Genomic DNA, 17,627 nt, shown 5'->3' with positions numbered 1-17,627 from the left:
CTTATGATTTGCTTTGTTTTTGTCATTTTCATTATACGAAATTAGTATTTTGAATGATCTGTTTCATTCTGTCTTTCTAGGTGCTGTAAGGTAAACGCATTCCTTATTGGACCTTGTGGTGCCGTAGTGGAGTTTAGTGAGAATAGTTTCGAACTCCCATCGCTTTTTCAAGTCATTTTAAAGTGCAGTAAGCGTTCTGTAAACCGCTCAGGTTTTACAGCGCTTTGGTCACATCTGGCCGTCTGAAAGGGAGACCATAAACCCAGCTCTTTTAATTAGTTAGCGAGTAGTGAGTGACCACTGAATGTCCCCGCCACCTCACAGGTCAACGCTTTAATGCGTTTAATATCCTGCCTGAAATGATATTTTACTAATTTGATTTAATAACTATGTGTTATTTATTGATGGATGTTTAAAGCCTACCGGTATTTGCGTGTATGCCATTGCTTATGGCCTAATAGTGCATCTATGCCTCAGAAAATAGTATAGCGACTGTTCTTCTATGGGATAAATCATATTGAAAAAAATATAGAGCTGACTTGTACTAATTCAGTAGGGAATGTGACCAACTATTATGGAATCTAAAGGCTATAAGGTAGAAGTATACAAAAACACGAATTGGAATTGACTATTAGCCATTGGGTTTGGTGAAGCGGTAAAGCCCAACAACTTCAGAAAGCAGTAGACTTCTAGAGCACTGTGTGATTTATGTGGCGCTATCGTCCCTAGACAGGTCGAGAAGGGCCGTGTAACCCGAGAACCAACCACAGAGAAGCTGTGAGATCAACTTTTACTGAAAATCTCCGCCATCTGGCCCGTCGGCGTTATTGAATTTTGACCTTGACACTGGAGTATGGAAAATGAATTGTATCTGCATAAATCATGAATAATTAAGGCTTTGGCCCAATATCCCAAATGTTTTAATTAATGAATATGCTATATATAATTAATTCCTGGTGCGCTTTTATTGTCAACATATATAGGACAAAGTACACTTTTAATTTCAAATTAGGCCTATCAAAGAGTACACTGACATTAAACAACTGATAGGCTATTTGTTAATTATTTATGAGTTAAAGTTCATGGTCGAGAGTTCAATTATAACTGCACTGCACAGTTTGCTTATGGCGGTAAAAAATAATGTTTGTGTAAAGGCTCTAATAGGCTAAGGTGTAGCCTATATTTGGGCTTCTTCGATCACGTTATTTATCAAGGTATTTCTAAATGATAGGTCTATTTGTTAGCCTCAGCCATATCGAAATCGGTAATACAGCTGTAGATATATGGAACTGTGTGAAACATGCCTACCCTGAATTAGAATTTGAGAGAGAGAGAAAATACAGTTTTTGCTATACATTTTCATGTTGATAATGTGGGCTTAATGACCCGTGTAATCAGTGTAATAAGCATTTAAGCCAGGCCAGGCCTAGCCTGCTCATGTTATCAGATACGATATGGAATCAGACATATTCATTTTCTCTTTTAAGTGTATGACATACAATTATTAATTTAGAAACCGCTAGGCCTGTATATAGCTTATTGAACGAAAGTTAATTTGATTTTATATTGTATATTATTTAATTTAGCCTACTTTGAATTTTCGTTACTTATAAAAAAAAATGTAGGCCTGTGTTTGAATAATTATGTAAATACGCATCGAAATTGTTGAAAATTGTTCTGTGAAACACTGAAGGTTACTAGGCCTGCATGTGCATTGCCATTGACTTTAAGGATAATTGCAGTTTGGTCAACCAACCAGCGCTTATTCAATTCCCCCAATGAAAACACACACTTTGTATGTTTTTCTGTTGTTGCTGATTTAGTGGTGTATTAGCTGAAATATTGCCTTGCTCTTGGCTGAATAACTTGTACTCATCTTAGTCCGCAGCATGCGTCTCTGTCGGCCGGGCTGACTGGCTGGCTGCAGTGCTGTCCAGTGACCCTTAGTGCCTATTGGGTTAGCGCGTTGGCCCATGTCCACCTTTATTTCTCTAATTGGGAGTAAAATAGCCTCCTAGTTGACTCTCCATATCCTGGACGCGAAACTATGTGTTGCCCCCCCACCCCTCCACCCCTCTCCATCACTGATTGCTGCGACGAGGGAATTCTCATCTTGAGACCTGTTGAACTGCAAATCCCTCGCGCAGGCACCGAGTTCGGATTACAACATTCGAATCCACAATTGGCAGATGTTTTCAATAACAATATAATCAACATTGGCCATTTCTAATCGAGATCATCTAAATAATTTGAACGCACAGAAGCTGTTTAATTTTTACTGGTTCGTGGTATAACAGTAGATAATTTACTGCAAGTGTTTCCACTTGGATATAGTATTGATAACCGTATTGCCGATACGTCATTGTGTGTTAAATTTCAGTCCCTCTCTGCCATTTGGGCCATGCGACTCTGAAGGGACATGCGACACGGTCTCTCTCTCTCTCTAGTCTCTACCTCTATTGTTCCAACATTGAAAACTCTCTCACGCTAATTGCAAACTGCCTGTGTTGTGTTCCGACATAAAAACCAATCTGCTCCCGATTAAACAACACGCCGAGTTTACAAAGCCATGCGCGTGTGAAATTAATTCACCAGCGCTGATTCTGATTATAAAGCCAACGGCTGCTGTTGCCTTCTTCTGTAGGCAACGGTTTCTTGCGTCCCAAAGCTGGAACTATATTTTAGAGCATATACTTCATGTCATTGCTCCATAAACCTAAAATCTAAAACCCAATAGGCCTTGTTAAAGTAGGCCGACATTATTGCCCATCATTTCAAACCTTTCGGTTATTATTTACACTGTATTATGTTTCTGTACTCATGTTATTGTCTGAAAAAACAGGTATTCCCCCAAAAATACATTCTGTGTAGATTATTTCAACATTTTAATTGTGGTACACAATTCTTGCTGCTTGAAAAACTGAAAACGTCTTTCTTTCCCAAATGTTTTTTCTGTGAAATGTCTACTCAGCACCCATTTTGTACGATTCTCTGTAGCCTATCTTTACTGACTGTTACACAGCTTTCACAAGTGATGTATCAAAATGATTTATGCCAAGTACCTTACGTTTCTCTTATGCCTGTAGCCACTCTTTGAATATCCAGAGAGAATTCCTTAACTACACATAATATGCACGAAACAATGATTGAACTGTTATGAAGATGGCCAAAATTAGGTGTAAAGTGTGTTATCAAATGATCTTATTGAATCTTAGACATCGGTTTACAGCAAGGCAATAACGGTATTTCACTGTTACATTCGTTGTTTCTTCCCCATTGTTCGTAATATGTCGGTGCATTTGAGCTTATTACGTTTTAAAAGGATAAAAAAATCGGTGAAAAAAAATCCTAGAAGTTAAACATAATGGAGACATGGCAACTCAAATGTTGATTTATTTGTGCTTTTTTATATAACCATTAACATATTAACGGTGAATTAGTATGGTTTTTTTGTCAGACTAATCATTGCCTTTGCCTGAAATGACAATCAAGGGTCAATGGTCCACGTGTGTAAAGACTCAACTATAGCGCATGGGCGTAATTTGATTCCTTGGATGGATTGGTAACTATGTTTCTGCTTTTTAATTACATATTAATTACAAAAGTGCTGTTTACGTTTGGACCTTTATCGAGCAAAACATGTTTGCTTGACCCTTGCAAATGTGCAGAGATTGGGGCTTTTATGGGCATTTAGGCGGCAATAGCTGATGTTAAAAAACATTTCACAAATATTCTCCTCTCCTGAAACTTCCCTTTGCTACTTTGAATACTATATTTGTACATACATGTGCCACGCTTACATGTGCATATCAGTATGCAGGCTATAAGGAGTTTAAATTAGAAATAATCATATGAATATATATTTTTTTTGCCGGAATGGACCTATAGTTCCAAAGGTCAGGCCAGACTTCGGATGGCACATTTCATACAGAGTAACATTGACCTTTCTTTTTGGCCAGACAAACATGAAGGAATAGGTTTTGTCGTAACTTTGTCGTATAACATTATTTAAGCGGGAGTGAAAAGAGTAGCCTAGATGGAGCTTTGAGGTTTAGGCCGAGACTGTTGGGGAGGCTTTCGACACTGGCACTGGAATGAACGTGTAGGCAGGGAAAAAAAATCTGGAGGGAAAACTAATGATGAAAAACACTACTCTATCCCCGCGCCTTCATTAAATACATGGAAAGAACGAGAAAATAACATCTGGATTCAATCCGCGTCCCTTTGATGGCATCAAGGGTTCTTTTCCCAGATCAGGGGCTGGAATCTACGGGATGTCTATGGCAGTATGGAGCCTATAGCGGGTCTATACTCCTGCCATCTAAACACGTCACTCCCTCCATCCCTCCATTCCTCCATCCCACCCCGAGCCCCCCTGTCAAGACCCCCAGTCAGAGCGCACACAAAATGAGACCCCAATTCCAACAATTCTGAATATAATTTTGCACTAAACCCAAAGTATTACAAATGTATGTTTGTCAGACAACGGCTTGTGCAGCCTATTAAAATGTCTGGGGTTTGGCTTTGGTTATAGCCTATTGTGTGCCAGGGTGAATCATAGCTAAGCAATGCCAATAACGGCATCATTACAGTTGATTAATTAAGAATGTATTGGTTACCATTGTTTTTATTTTGTATTATTTTGAGCTAGCTATATGAGCTGGAAATGAGAGGTTCTTTATTTGTGTTCAGGACGATTTATTGTCAATGGCTCCTCGTAAAACTGTTATCAGAACAGCAATTATGCAGTATACTTTGAATACCCACATATCTAATGAACATGTCGCCATGGGCCACATGTTCATCAGATATGTGGGTATTCAAAGTATACTGCATAATTGCTGTTCTGATAACAGTTTTACGAGGAGACATTGACAATAAATCGTCCTGAACAGTAATAGTGATTGGGTTGGTCTGGGGCCGATATACCCGGACAGTTAAAATCTCTTTACTGACGCTATCATCACATGGGGTGATAATTATCCCTCCCCTCCAGAGCTCCTGGGGCTCTTCCCGCCGCGGGGTCCAAGAGGTTGGTTAAGGTTGCCAGAGATTCGTTAAAAAGCCTTAATCAGTGGGTTTTGGGTGGTGGAGATGTTGTTGGTGTGGTTGTTTGCTGCTGAAAGGGGAGGGTAGAGCTTGAGGAGGACGGGAGCGTAGCGAGGGGCTCTGTGAAACGTCAGAAACAGCACACAAGCATCGCCACGTAATTACGGACTCCTATTATGGTCCAACTACCCTCCCAGGAGTCTCAGAGTTTCATTTACTCCCCGGCTGGTTCAGGCAGCATCCGCAGCGTGCCAGCGTGCGCCTCATTTGAAGTGCCAGAGCAAGAGAGAAGCAGAGACTGAGAGAAACAGAGAGAGAGTGAAGGGAAAGCATGAGAGAGTCGACTGATTCTCACTGAGAAAAAGCAATAGTTCCAAGAAAGGTGCCTTAGCCATTGCAGAGTCAGTTTCCCAGTGCGTTCAGCCCTGAGCTGAGCCAGCTTTACGCACACACGAGCGCATCTGTTCGGCATCAGTTAAGCTCAGTCAGTTGCGACCGTGAGTCAACAGGAGTGGGAAGTGGGGAGGACTTTTTAAGAGGACTTCTTGAAAACCCAGATGCAGGACGCTGTGATTTTATATGGAGACTCTATTTGTTGTTTATGCGCGTGTATGGATGGACCGGATGCGTAGAGATTTGTGATCGAGGGAAAACAAACAAGAGGAAAAGCTTTTTTCTTCTATCTGTAGAAGTTTGGTTTACTGCCGCTGCTGCGTCTGGATGTGAGCAGCAACTGTGCTTTGCTTGGAAAACTGAGGTTTCTCCGGCTGGTTTGTAGGCGCTGTTCCTGTTCGTGCGTTCTATGTGCAAGGATACATTTGGCTCGCTTATTATTATTGCTCAGTTTTTTTCTACTGTATCCTATTTGCGTCATGACTTCTAGCTATGCACATGTAAGGGACAGGCAAGCAACGATATCAAATCGCTTGGAGAGTCCGATTACATCGAATCTGGAAAACCTTCAAGCCAAAAAGAACTTCTCCGTGAGCCACCTGTTGGATCTGGAGGAGGCCAGGGAAATGGTTGGGACACAGGCGGACGAGAGTGTCGGTGAGGCAGGGAGGAATATGCTGGAGTCCCCGGGGCTGACCAGTGGGAGCGACACCACCCAGCAGGAGAGTAAGTAAGAAGTGGACACCAAGTGCAGCCTATACACTCGGGACTGATTAACACCTTAACGCAGAAATTGATTATTAGGCTACATTAGCAAATGCAGGCTAGGTCTATATCGTGTAAACTATAGGAACCCACGTTGTTAATAATTCGCAAAATAATCCGCATGATTTGAGGTTTGAACCCATTTCGGTGTGCGCCATCGGTAATTTGAGTGGGTCTCTTTGGAGAAGAATTGCAGTGTACAGTGTGAACAAATACCGTATATACTGCAAGCTACTTTCATTTATTTTCATTAAGTCTTGCACAGTCTTTCCCCGTTGAAATATAGAGTCCTTCGTGATTCGTGGTAATATATCGTCTCTGACGACTACACTGAAAACGACCATTCATTTACCATTAACACTTTGACGTCAACGAAGTATGGCGATGTTGGTGGATATAGTCAACAAAAATAAATATTATGGAAAAGTCAAGCTTTACAATAATAAATCAAAACAAACACTACTATGGAGGCGTCCACAACTGCCTTGATGACTTAGATGGGTCAGGAGGATAGCCTGAAATGTGGTTTGTCTATAATTTTATTTTTTTTAAATGCGATAGAGGAGACTGAAGTCAATTTGGATACACCCCATTAAAAGCAAAAGAACACAGCGGGTTTTCCCCATTCAGCCATACTGTTGAGAGAGTAAATGAACCCGTCAGGTCCCAGGTGATACGCCCTCCAATCCAGAGTCATTTGGAGAGGTTGACAGAAACGTTAGGGTTTAATGAGTGTTATTGTTATTTTACGGGTAAATCGGACCTCGAGGAGAGGTATGTGAGAAACGTGGGTAAGGTTTATGTCGTTAATTCACAGTTATTTCGCTTGTCAAACAACTTCAGAATATTTCTACATAATAATTTGTCATAATTATCGGATGTGTCCTGTTGACGTGGCTGTGACAATTATGGGATCAAATAACACAACGTCATTAGATCTGCTTGTCAAGAATAACTATGTTCCGTAATGAATCATGTTGGGATGTTTGTGTAATGTTTGGTATTCGTACACACATTTAGGCCTATAGAAAACAAGCAAAAAAAACGTGTAATATTAGGAGGAGGAACACATAGCTTGGACAATTAACATTATGCAAAGCCCATAAATCATCGTTGTGAATTTTCTTACTTTTAAAATATATTACCAACAATTTCACACGAGCTTTAACTAATTCCCATAAACATTTTTTTCATGGAGCCAGATCGCAGTAGGCTCTAGACTACTATAATTTGGTTAAGGCCTAAATCATCATGATTATAGGCATCGGTTGAAATTGAATGGTTTTCACCCCGTTTACCACATAAAAGGTTTCTTATGTGGTTCGATCAGCCTCCATCCAGTCACATCACGCCATTTGTCAGTATGCAAACAACAACTGCACCTTTGGTCTTATGTTTTCAGCTCAGATTATTATATTTCTTAGGCCTTCACATAATAACATGGTTTTAATGTATTATTTTAGCAGGGACAAACAACATACCTACTGGGCAAAAACGGGTTGAATAATCGTTGTTTCCATACCATTAAAAAATAAAATAATTGATGACGTGGAAAACAGTTTGGATTTGCAAGAGTCATCAATGTAAGGGTCTTAGTTGTTTTTTTTCACCCAACCTGCAACCTAAATCCAATGACATAGTGACATTGTTGGTTGATTTCACTTTGAATTCACCTTAGTTGACAACTCAACCAAATGTAAATCAAAACTAGACGTTGAACTGACATTTGTGCCCAGTGGGTATTTTCCTAGTGCAGAACTATCCTATCGATTTACAGTTCATGTTTAAATTTGTAATTTCGAAACTTACAAATGATCCTTTTTGGCAACGAATAAACCTCAGCTAATTTTGATAGAAACAAATAGCCTATATCGATTATATTATTTTGGCAATCGTTGTATTGTAAAAATGTGTATATTTTTTTATGCACAATTATTTAGCCTAATAATGATTTTTGAAGCCCATTTCCCACGCCCATTACGCTATGATACATGTAATTGATATGAGTAACATAATAACAGAAATAGCCTTTATGTCCTGTTATATCGTCTGCTGCTACGCGGTGACTTAGCAGTTGTTCTTTTATCATTAGTTTACAACAAGATACCCTGTTACAATGAGTGCAATTGCAACTTTACAGAATTCACAATTGGTTTCAGATTAATATAAATGATTAGCACAACATAATACATGTATTTTATACATTCTAGTTTCAAACTTTTTTTTACACAGTATTTGATAATTAATGGTATAATTAAGATAAGCCTCTTATAGCCCTGGAACTGTGTTCCCAATGTCGACTGTGTTCCCAATGTCGACTGTGTTCACAATGTCGACTGTGTTCCTAATGTCGACTGTGTTCCTAATGTCGACTGTGTTCCTAATGTCGACTGTGTTCCTAATGTCGACTGTGTTCCCAATGTCGACTGTGTTCACAATGTCGACTGTGTTCCCAATGTCGACTGTGTTCCTAATGTCGACTGTGTTCCCAATGTCGACTGTGTTCACAATGTCGACTGTGTTCACAATGTCGACTGTGTTCCCAATGTCGACTGTGTTCCCAATGTCGACTGTGTTCCCAATGTCGACTGTGTTCCCAATGTCGACTGTGTTCACAATGTCGACTGTGTTCCCAATGTCGACTGTGCGCAATTTTTTTTTGAATTATTAGTCTCTCCGGGTGTATTCCTGATATAAAACCTACATATTTGGGACCTTCTTGAGTCTTCCAAATTTTCGACCACAAGGCCAACCACAGCGATAGGCGACAGAAAATGGTAAAATAAAGAGAAACATGAAGTTTAATATATACTCCATTCTGTGTTGCCTTGCTATAAAGAACATAAACTTACTAAGAGAATAGGCCTTTTAATATGAACTTTATGGCTGTTCAGTGCATTCATCATGGTTTTCCGTTGATGAATGGGTAAAAGATGACAACATTGTGGGAACTTACTGAGAACTGTAAATGGTTGTTCTTCCGCGTGAAATGGTGCAACTATCCCCCAAAAGAGACTTGTAGGCTTAATTTGGATTCACACGTTCGCCCACTGTAGCAACAGTAACAATTATAACATTCTCAGTACAATAAAGTCATAGAAGAGGTTATACATCCTCTGAGGAGAGAAATAAAGCATACATAGTTGGTGATTGACAAGAAAAGTCTTCTCACTCTCTAATGCTCTCTCCCCCTCACTCTCACTCTCTCTCTCTCTCTCTCTCTCTCTCTCTCTCTCTCTCTCTCTCTCTCTCGCTCTCTCCCCTCTCTCTCACTTTCCCTCTCAATTCAATTAAATTAAATTCAAAGGGCCTTATTGGCATGGGAAACATGTTAACATTGCCAAATCTAGTGGACTAGATAATAAACAAAAGTGAAATAAACTATAAAAAATGTACAGTAAACACTACACTCACAAAGGTTCCAAAGGAATAGAGACATTTCAAATGTCATATTATGGCTATATACAGTGTTGTAACGATGTCTCTCTCTCTCTTTCTCTCTCTCTCTTCCCCCCCCCCCCTCTATCTTTCCCTCTTTCTCTCATTACATTACATGATGACAACAAACTGGGTTGTAGAAACAGTCCACAGTGAACACACTTGAGAGACAATATGGTGCTATTGATAGGAAGTGTTTATGTACTGTAAGCCTATGTGTGTCTACCTGTATTCAGTACCTTATACACCGTATAAAATATAACATATATCTCTATCGTAGTATGTTTATCTGTGTGAACCTGTATGCGTATAAATGGGATAAACACATGTAGGATATAAAAATACTTATTGGGAGCAGACAGCCAACAGTGAGAGGATGTTTACTGTTTCTGTTAGATCACAGATCATATTCTACAGTTAGTCTGTGCGAAGTATTTCCTGTGTCTGACCATGATGTTGTGTTGTAGATGAGCAGCTGAACGCAGAGGAGAAGAAGAAGAGGAAACAGAGGAGGAACAGAACTACGTTCAACAGCAGCCAGCTGCAGGCTCTGGAGAGGGTGTTTGAGAGGACACACTACCCTGACGCCTTCGTCAGAGAGGACCTGGCACGCAGGGTCAACCTCACAGAGGCACGGGTGCAGGTAGGATCACATTATGCCATTTAGCAGACGCTTTTATCCTAAGCATATATTTTTAGTTTGGGTGGCCTCATCGTCTCTACCAACTGAGCCACAGAGAACCACGACCTCCCAGTCATTAGCATACTGTAATCCTAATAGCCCCAGCCAGGTGATCCTAATAAGTGATCTTCAGGCTCCCACGTTCTTATGTTATCTCATCATAAAGAGGACTCCACAGCATAATCCTAATAGGTGATCTTCAGGCTCCCACATTCTTGTGTTATCTCATCATAAAGAGGACTCCACTGCATAATCCTAATAGGTGATCCTCAGGCTCCCACGTTCTTGTGTTATCTCATCATAAAGAGGACTCCACAGCATAATCCTAATAGGTGATTCTCAGGCTCCCACATTCTTGTGTTATCTCATCATAAAGAGGACTCCACAGCATAATCCTAATAGGTGATCCTCAGGCTCCCACGTTCTTGTGTCCTCTAATCATGGAAACTATTAGGACCCAAGGACCTTGCAGGCTATTTCTCTATATCAGACAAATGTATGATATTTATTAAAAACATTGGGTAGATCTTGATGGCACAGTTGTGTATGTGTGGGTGCGTGTGTGTGTGAGAGAGAGAGAGATGGAGAAAGAGAGAGAAAGGGAGAGACTGAACAAGAGCGTGAAGGAGAGAGAGCGAACATCTGTGATTAATTCGTACCAGAGCGGGATGCAGAAATCCTTTGATAAAAGAGACTTTGGGCTCATTCCTGAGGCGCTGCGTAAGCTGTGCCTCCCGAGCCTCGGCGCTCCCAAAACGTTTAATAATGGATTTGATTTCAGAGTGAGGAACGGCATTATTAGTTCCCCAGTCAGGCCCTTGATCTGCTAACAAAGGAGGCATGTGGTGTGTGTGTGTGTGTGTGTGTGTGTGTGTGTGTGTGTGTGTGTGTGTGTGTGTGTGTGTGTGTTGAATTGAATTCAGGAGTTAAATATGATATAAGTTCTGAAATATTAAGATATGAATAACACTTTACATAGAGATATAGTGTGAAGGATTTATATCAGTATTAAAAGTAGTTTATAAACTGTAGCTAAATTAATTGGACTGGTTATATTTGAGGGACTACTGTACATTAATTATTTGAATGTGCGCTCATTTGTATGTATTTTTCCCAGGTGTGGTTTCAGAATAGAAGAGCAAAGTTTCGTCGGAACGAGCGAGCCATGTTGGCCAGCAAGAACGCCTCGCTCCTTAAGTCCTACTCTGGGGACGTCACGGCCGTGGAGCAGCCCATCGTACCCCGTCCGGCCCCCCGCCCAAATGACTACCTATCCTGGGGCAGTGCCTCTCCTTACAGGTAGACCCTCTCGCCCCCCCCCCTTCCTATCATTGTCATAGCTCTACCCCTTTCACCGAAAACACAGATGTTTTCGGCTCCCTCTCTCACCCCTTGCTCCTGCAATAACCACACTTTAACCCTACCACCCCTTCCTTAATGCCACTTCCAGCCCCCTCTCCCCTCACTAACACCCCACCACCCCTAACCTCCAAACCCCCTCTCCTCTCACTAACACCCCACCACCCCACCACCCCTAACCTCCAACCCCATCTCCTCTCCCCTCACTAACACCCCACCACCCCTAACCTCCAACCCCCTCTCCCCTCACTAACACCCCACCACGCCTAACCTCCAACCCCCTCTCCCCTCTCCTCTCACTAACACCCCACCACCCCTAATCTCCAACCCCCTATCCTCTCACTAACACCCCACCACCCCACCACTCTTAACCTCCAAACCCCTCTCACCTCACTAACACCCCATCACCCCTAACCTCCAACCCCCTCTCCTTTCACTAACACCCCACCACCCCTAACCTCCAAACCCCTCTCACCTCACTAACACCCCACCACCCCTAACCTCCAACCCCCTCTCCCCTCACTAACACCCCACCACCCCTAACCTCCAACCCCCTCTCCCCTCTCCTCTCACTAACACCCCACCACCCCTAATCTCCAACCCCCTATCCTCTCACTAACACCCCACCACCCCTAACCTCCAACCCCCTCTCCTCTCACTAACACCCCACCACCCCACCACTCCTAACCTCCAAACCCCTCTCACCTCACTAACACCCCATCACCCCTAACCTCCAACCCCCTCTCCTTTCACTAACACCCCACCACCCCTAACCTCCAAACCCCTCTCACCTCACTAACACCCCACCACCCCATCACCCCTAACCTCCAACCCCCTCTCCTTTCACTAACACACCACCACCCCACCACCCCTAACCTACAACCCCCTCTCCTCTCCACTAACACACCACCACCCCTAACCTCCAACCCCCTCTCCTCTCACTAACACACCACCACCCCTAACCTCCAACCCCCTCTCCTCTCACTAACACCCCACCACCCCTAACCTCCAACCCCCTCGCCTCTCACTAACACCCCACCACCCCTAACCTCCAACCCCCTCTCCTCTCACTAACACACCACCACCCCTAACCTCCAACCCCCTCTCCTCTCACTAACACCCCACCACCCCTAACCTCCAACCCCCTCGCCTCTCACTAACACCCCACCACCCCTAACCTCCAACCCCCTCTCCTTTCATAGTTTTAGTGGTTGAATTCAGTCAGGCCTATACTTTCCTCTCCATCTCTCAGTTTTTGCCAGTTCTACACTCTCTCCAATGACCTTTCTTATACCCATCACAAACTAATATTCTAAAAACACAGTGCATGAATGTTTTGTATAATCTATGGTGGCACAATATAGATTGAGTCCTATTTCTAAAACTACAGAGTATCTGTAAACAGGCCAGTCTTTCTCTCTTTTCATTCCTTTTCTCCATTCTCCTTAACACGAGGGAGGAATGAGAGATCCAATGGCCCTCGTGATGAGGTGATAATCTGAAAACAAACCGTATGAAATCCACTGTTGATCCCTGTGACCTTCTCTGTTATACAATACCAAATAATAAACACTAGAGCAACAGCAGGCTCCACTGGGCAGGATTTTTTGTGCCTCTGGTTACATTGGTTGTGATTTACAGTAAACCCCCCCCCCCCCATGTGGCTCAGGTGGTAGAGCATGGAGCTTGCAACGCCAAGGTTGTGGGTTTGATTCCCACGGGGGACAAATAATAAAATGTAGGCAAGTCGCTCTGGATAAGAGCGTCTGCTAAATGACTAAATTGGGATGGCTTTCTGGCCCGGCTGTACTCACTATAGTGGATAGTCACATGACCAGAAGTAATGCCAGTGAATAATATCACACTAATGTGGTGCTAACACATACATCACCATTTATATATTCTTATTAAGCTGGTACCCAATGCCGGAGGGAGTGCCAATGCGAGTGCCACAGAAAATGCTGCCCTCACAAAGCAAGTACTCTTTCACTTTACTACATGTGGTCCCTTATTTTTTTTATTTTTTGGCTTGATGTGTCTTGGTATTTTCCAGAGTAAGTCAAAACAAATGAATTATTCAGTCATCATTAAAAAGACTGCCAAAATCTTGACTTTTACAGCAATGAACAATTAAACACATTTTATGTTTTTCCTCATGATGAGCTCTGTGATGTTAATAACAATGCTATTCTAGTTGAACTCACATTGTCATGTTGGCTCCATCGCCGCGGGTTACAATTCTATCTGACCTTTGCCCTCTGTACCGTTCTCTCCTCCAGTGCCATGGCAACCTACCCCCCCACATGCTCCAACCCCAATACATCCCAGGGAATGAACATGGCTAACAGCATCGCCAACCTGCGGCTCAAAGCTAAGGAGTACAGCTTGAACCACGTGCCCACGGTCAACTGAGGAGAGAGGGGGGAGAGAGAGGCTTCATGGTGGGGCTGGGGTCTCTCTCTCTCTCTCTCACACGTCTGTCCCACACAGACAGACAGTAAGAACCCTGCCTGGCCCCCACAGGGATGATTAAGATCTGCCCTCCATTTTAGCTTGAAGTCTCCTCTCGTTCCGGAGCTATAGCGATGGACCTGCTTCCTATACTGTCCGCAAACCTGAAGCATCTGATGAGAAAGCAAGCGACGCGAGGGAATCACGAGAGGCTGTTTCTGTGAGCCGCGTCTCTCCTATCCTGAGCATCGCTGAACTGTCGCTGTCTGTACTAACCAATTAAACAAAAGAGATCAACCAATTAAACCAAAGAGATCAACCAATTAAACCAAAGACATCTAGACTGGGACTGGATGCTGTAGCAAATGACTGTTTTTATTCTTTCTTTCAATTTGGTTTTGACTGAATGAAAGGCTAGTCTCCAAAGATATGGAAATCCTGACCGAATCAATCTGACTGTCAGGCTGTCAGTGTCCATTTCTAGTTTTATTCACGGTCAAGACCACAGTGACCACTTCCTTGGGGTGAGGAGGAGATGAGGAGGAGACACCAGGATGGACGACTTTTCAAATGGAGTTTCCTGTATTTTTATTATAGAGCATTCAATAGGATTATAACAGCAGAATGGGATGAGTAACTTCCTGATCAACAACAACAACAACATCAACAAGGACTTATCCTTGGGAGGTTACAAACATTTATACATTTTAATATTTTTTCTTCTCACATGTCTTTCCATTTTATTCCACTGACAAGCAAACCCTTTTTCCCGGCGCATTTTGATTCATATAATGCCATGGTACACTATACAGGAAAGGCTAATGTAACCTATTTCTGAATCCAAGACCGTAGTTTCGCTTAATCTATGTATGATATTCTTTATTTGTAACAGATAATCATGTATATTAATAAACTCAAGCAAAGTAATGCCACTGTGTCAGACTTACACGGTTGAAAGCTATTTGAGGGTTGCACTATCCAGCCACGATATCTACATGAGATTTAAACTATTTAAATAGAAAGATGTGGAGGCCACTTTTAGAGTATCTAGAATTTTTTTAGAATATCTAGGAATTTTTAGAATTTTAGAATATTTAGAATTTTAGAATATTTAGAATTTTAGAATATTTAGAATTTTAGAATATCTAGGAATTTTTAGAATTTTTGAATATTTAGAATTTTATTAATATTTAGATTTTTTATATATTTAGAATTTTTGAATATCTAGAATTTTAGAATATTTAGAATTTCCCAAAGGGAATCATATCAAATGTAATTTACCAAAGTTCAATCAGGAAGGCCGGTGTGAATGCTTGTTTAACTTCATCCAGGAAGCATAACATAATTCACTGTGTTTCCTATTCTAGGGGCATAGTGTCTTGTTTCTTCTCCTCTTTCCTATTAGCCACGTGCAGAATGACATTCACCTATTGACCCTATAGCCTATAAGCACGGCACCGTTATGCACATTCCTCACGCTTGATGTTTAACCTATGGGCTCACTTTGGCAATTATCACCTTCCTCTCTCTCAACCAATATGGGTCGTAAGTCTTGGGATGTATTTATATGTCAACTTATCTTCGTTCTCTCACTTGCTGTTTTTCAGCAACAGTTTTCAACAACCATTCACCTCCCCACCACCAGCAGCTATAATAACCTTAAGGTGCGTCATTGTAACTCCTTTACCCCAGCGGGGGGTTCGATGCCCGGCTAGTAGTCCCGCATAGCTACCTGCCATCACATCTGGCTCTGAGGATCTTCCCTCGGAGATGAGGCCATTCTCCAAACTATTGAATAAAATGGAATATTGCATTCAGTCTTTGTGGTTCATTCAGTTAAGCCTGTACTTGATTTAACTGTTTTCTACGGTGACTTGGATCTTGGTATGGCTCAAGACTTCTGCTAAATAAAAAGGAACAAATATTATGCTCCTAAGGAGGCCATATCCATAGATATCATTCATTCAATTTATTAATTTAAAATAACCATGACACCAAGTGCCATTTTTCCATTCGGCAACTGCAACAGAGGCCATTTCAAACATTGGATTTGTTTTTAAAAAATCTAATAATTGGTGACCATTTGGAGGGAAAATGGCTTTTGAAAGTTGTGCATGTCCACTTAAAAGTGTTTTATAACCCAGGGACAGACTTCTTCAGAATAACGCTACTCTCCAAAACATCAAGCTTTTCACGATCTGCTGATTACCACAAACAAAAATATTCCATCTTTAAAAAACAGATATTTACGAGGAGGGAAATCCTCTCTCTAAAACTGTGGGCACAGTGGCCTCTTTGTGTTCAGCGGCTGTCAGAGAGAGGTGTTTCTACTCACTGGCCCTTCATAACCTGTCGTAAACAAACACTAGTTGACTTAACTTGACACTGAATATCCTGCCATAAAACTGCTGGTGTTTGACATCTCTGCAGCGCAATCCAATGTATTTTACAGCTTGTCGTCCCTACACCTTGTTGTGTATGAGAAAGGGACTATTTTAAGACAGTGTTAGGGCTTGTTTTTGACCATATTGGTTTGTGACGGCATTGGTCACTGTGGAGGTTTGCTGTGTGGTAGTCTATATGGGATAGTACTAGGTACCAGGGGTGCGTGGTCATTGCAGGTCTGCACAGCACAGTGGCGCCCTGGCTCACCTTTCACGGCCAGGCCAGACTGACCTGAAGTGATTCCAGATGTACAGCCTCTCTGACCCCCTCCCCCCTGTACCCCTCCTCACCCCTCTAACCCTCGTCCCCCTGTACCCCTCCTCGCCCCTTGTCCTCCGCACCCCTCGCCCCAGGCCCTGGCCACTCCATCAGGCCTGACAGGGTCCCTTCGGACGGGCGTCTCTCTCTCCACCCGCACAGATGACATGCACGCTGCTACGCCCCTCCTCCCCCTTCACTCCCCCCCTCAGCTCCACATCTGGAGCTCATTACAGAGGAGACAGTCAGAGAGAGGGGGGGGGGAGTCTGTGTACGTGTGTGTGTATGGTGAGTCTATGTGAGTGTGAGAGACAGATATAAAGAAAGAGAGAAAGAGAGAGAGGGAGTGAGTGAGTGAGAGGGGTATGATAGAGAGAGAGAGAAGGAGAGAAAGAGAGAGGGAATGAGAAAGGGGATGAGAGAGAGAGAAAGAGAGAGACGGAGTGAAAGAGAGGATGAGAGAGAGGAAGAGAGAGAGAGAGAGAGAGAAGAAGAGAGAGAGAAGAAGAGAGAGAGAGAGAAGAGAGAGAGAAGAACCATCATCTTCAACCTCCACACATCTACCCTGTATCTACCTTTCCTTCCTTTCATTATTCATCCCTCTCTTTTCTGTCATTGTCCATCTTCTTCCTATTGTTTCTCCTTCTCCCACTTTTTCCCTCTCGTCTCTTCCCAGGGACTTCCCACGACCGCCCTGCTGTCAGTGCCACATGATCACAGATCTTATAATAGTGAGAGGTTTTGCTTTGCACAGAAAACACTCGAGCTGAAGAGGTTGAGTGAAATA

The 17,627-nt window shown here is 42.4% G+C and overlaps 1 protein-coding gene across 3 annotated transcripts; it reads left to right on the top strand.

Moving 5' to 3' along the window:
* The first annotated feature begins 5,030 nt into the window (after window positions 1–5,030).
* prrx1b (paired related homeobox 1b) lies at window positions 5,031–15,950 on the top strand. 3 transcript variants are annotated; one of them, XM_036978722.1, is made up of 5 exons: window positions 5,031–6,168; window positions 10,113–10,288; window positions 11,445–11,626; window positions 13,599–13,664; window positions 13,966–15,950. In XM_036978722.1, exons 1-5 carry the CDS (start codon window positions 5,922–5,924, stop codon window positions 14,096–14,098), a joined length of 804 nt encoding a protein of 267 aa, XP_036834617.1. In that variant the 5' UTR covers window positions 5,031–5,921; the 3' UTR covers window positions 14,099–15,950. The 3 variants fall into 3 exon arrangements, with proteins under 3 accessions (XP_036834617.1, XP_036834616.1, XP_036834615.1); XM_036978721.1 differs by having other exon boundaries at window positions 5,037–6,168; window positions 13,599–13,660; window positions 13,966–14,220; XM_036978720.1 differs by lacking the exon at window positions 13,599–13,664 and having other exon boundaries at window positions 5,037–6,168.
* Window positions 15,951–17,627: the final 1,677 nt, after the last annotated feature.

Source organism: Oncorhynchus mykiss, chromosome 5 (genome assembly GCF_013265735.2).
Source record: "Oncorhynchus mykiss isolate Arlee chromosome 5, USDA_OmykA_1.1, whole genome shotgun sequence".
Lineage (NCBI taxonomy): Eukaryota > Metazoa > Chordata > Actinopteri > Salmoniformes > Salmonidae > Oncorhynchus > Oncorhynchus mykiss.
Note: the sequence above shows the minus strand (reverse complement) of the source record. Positions and strands in the feature narration are given on the sequence as shown.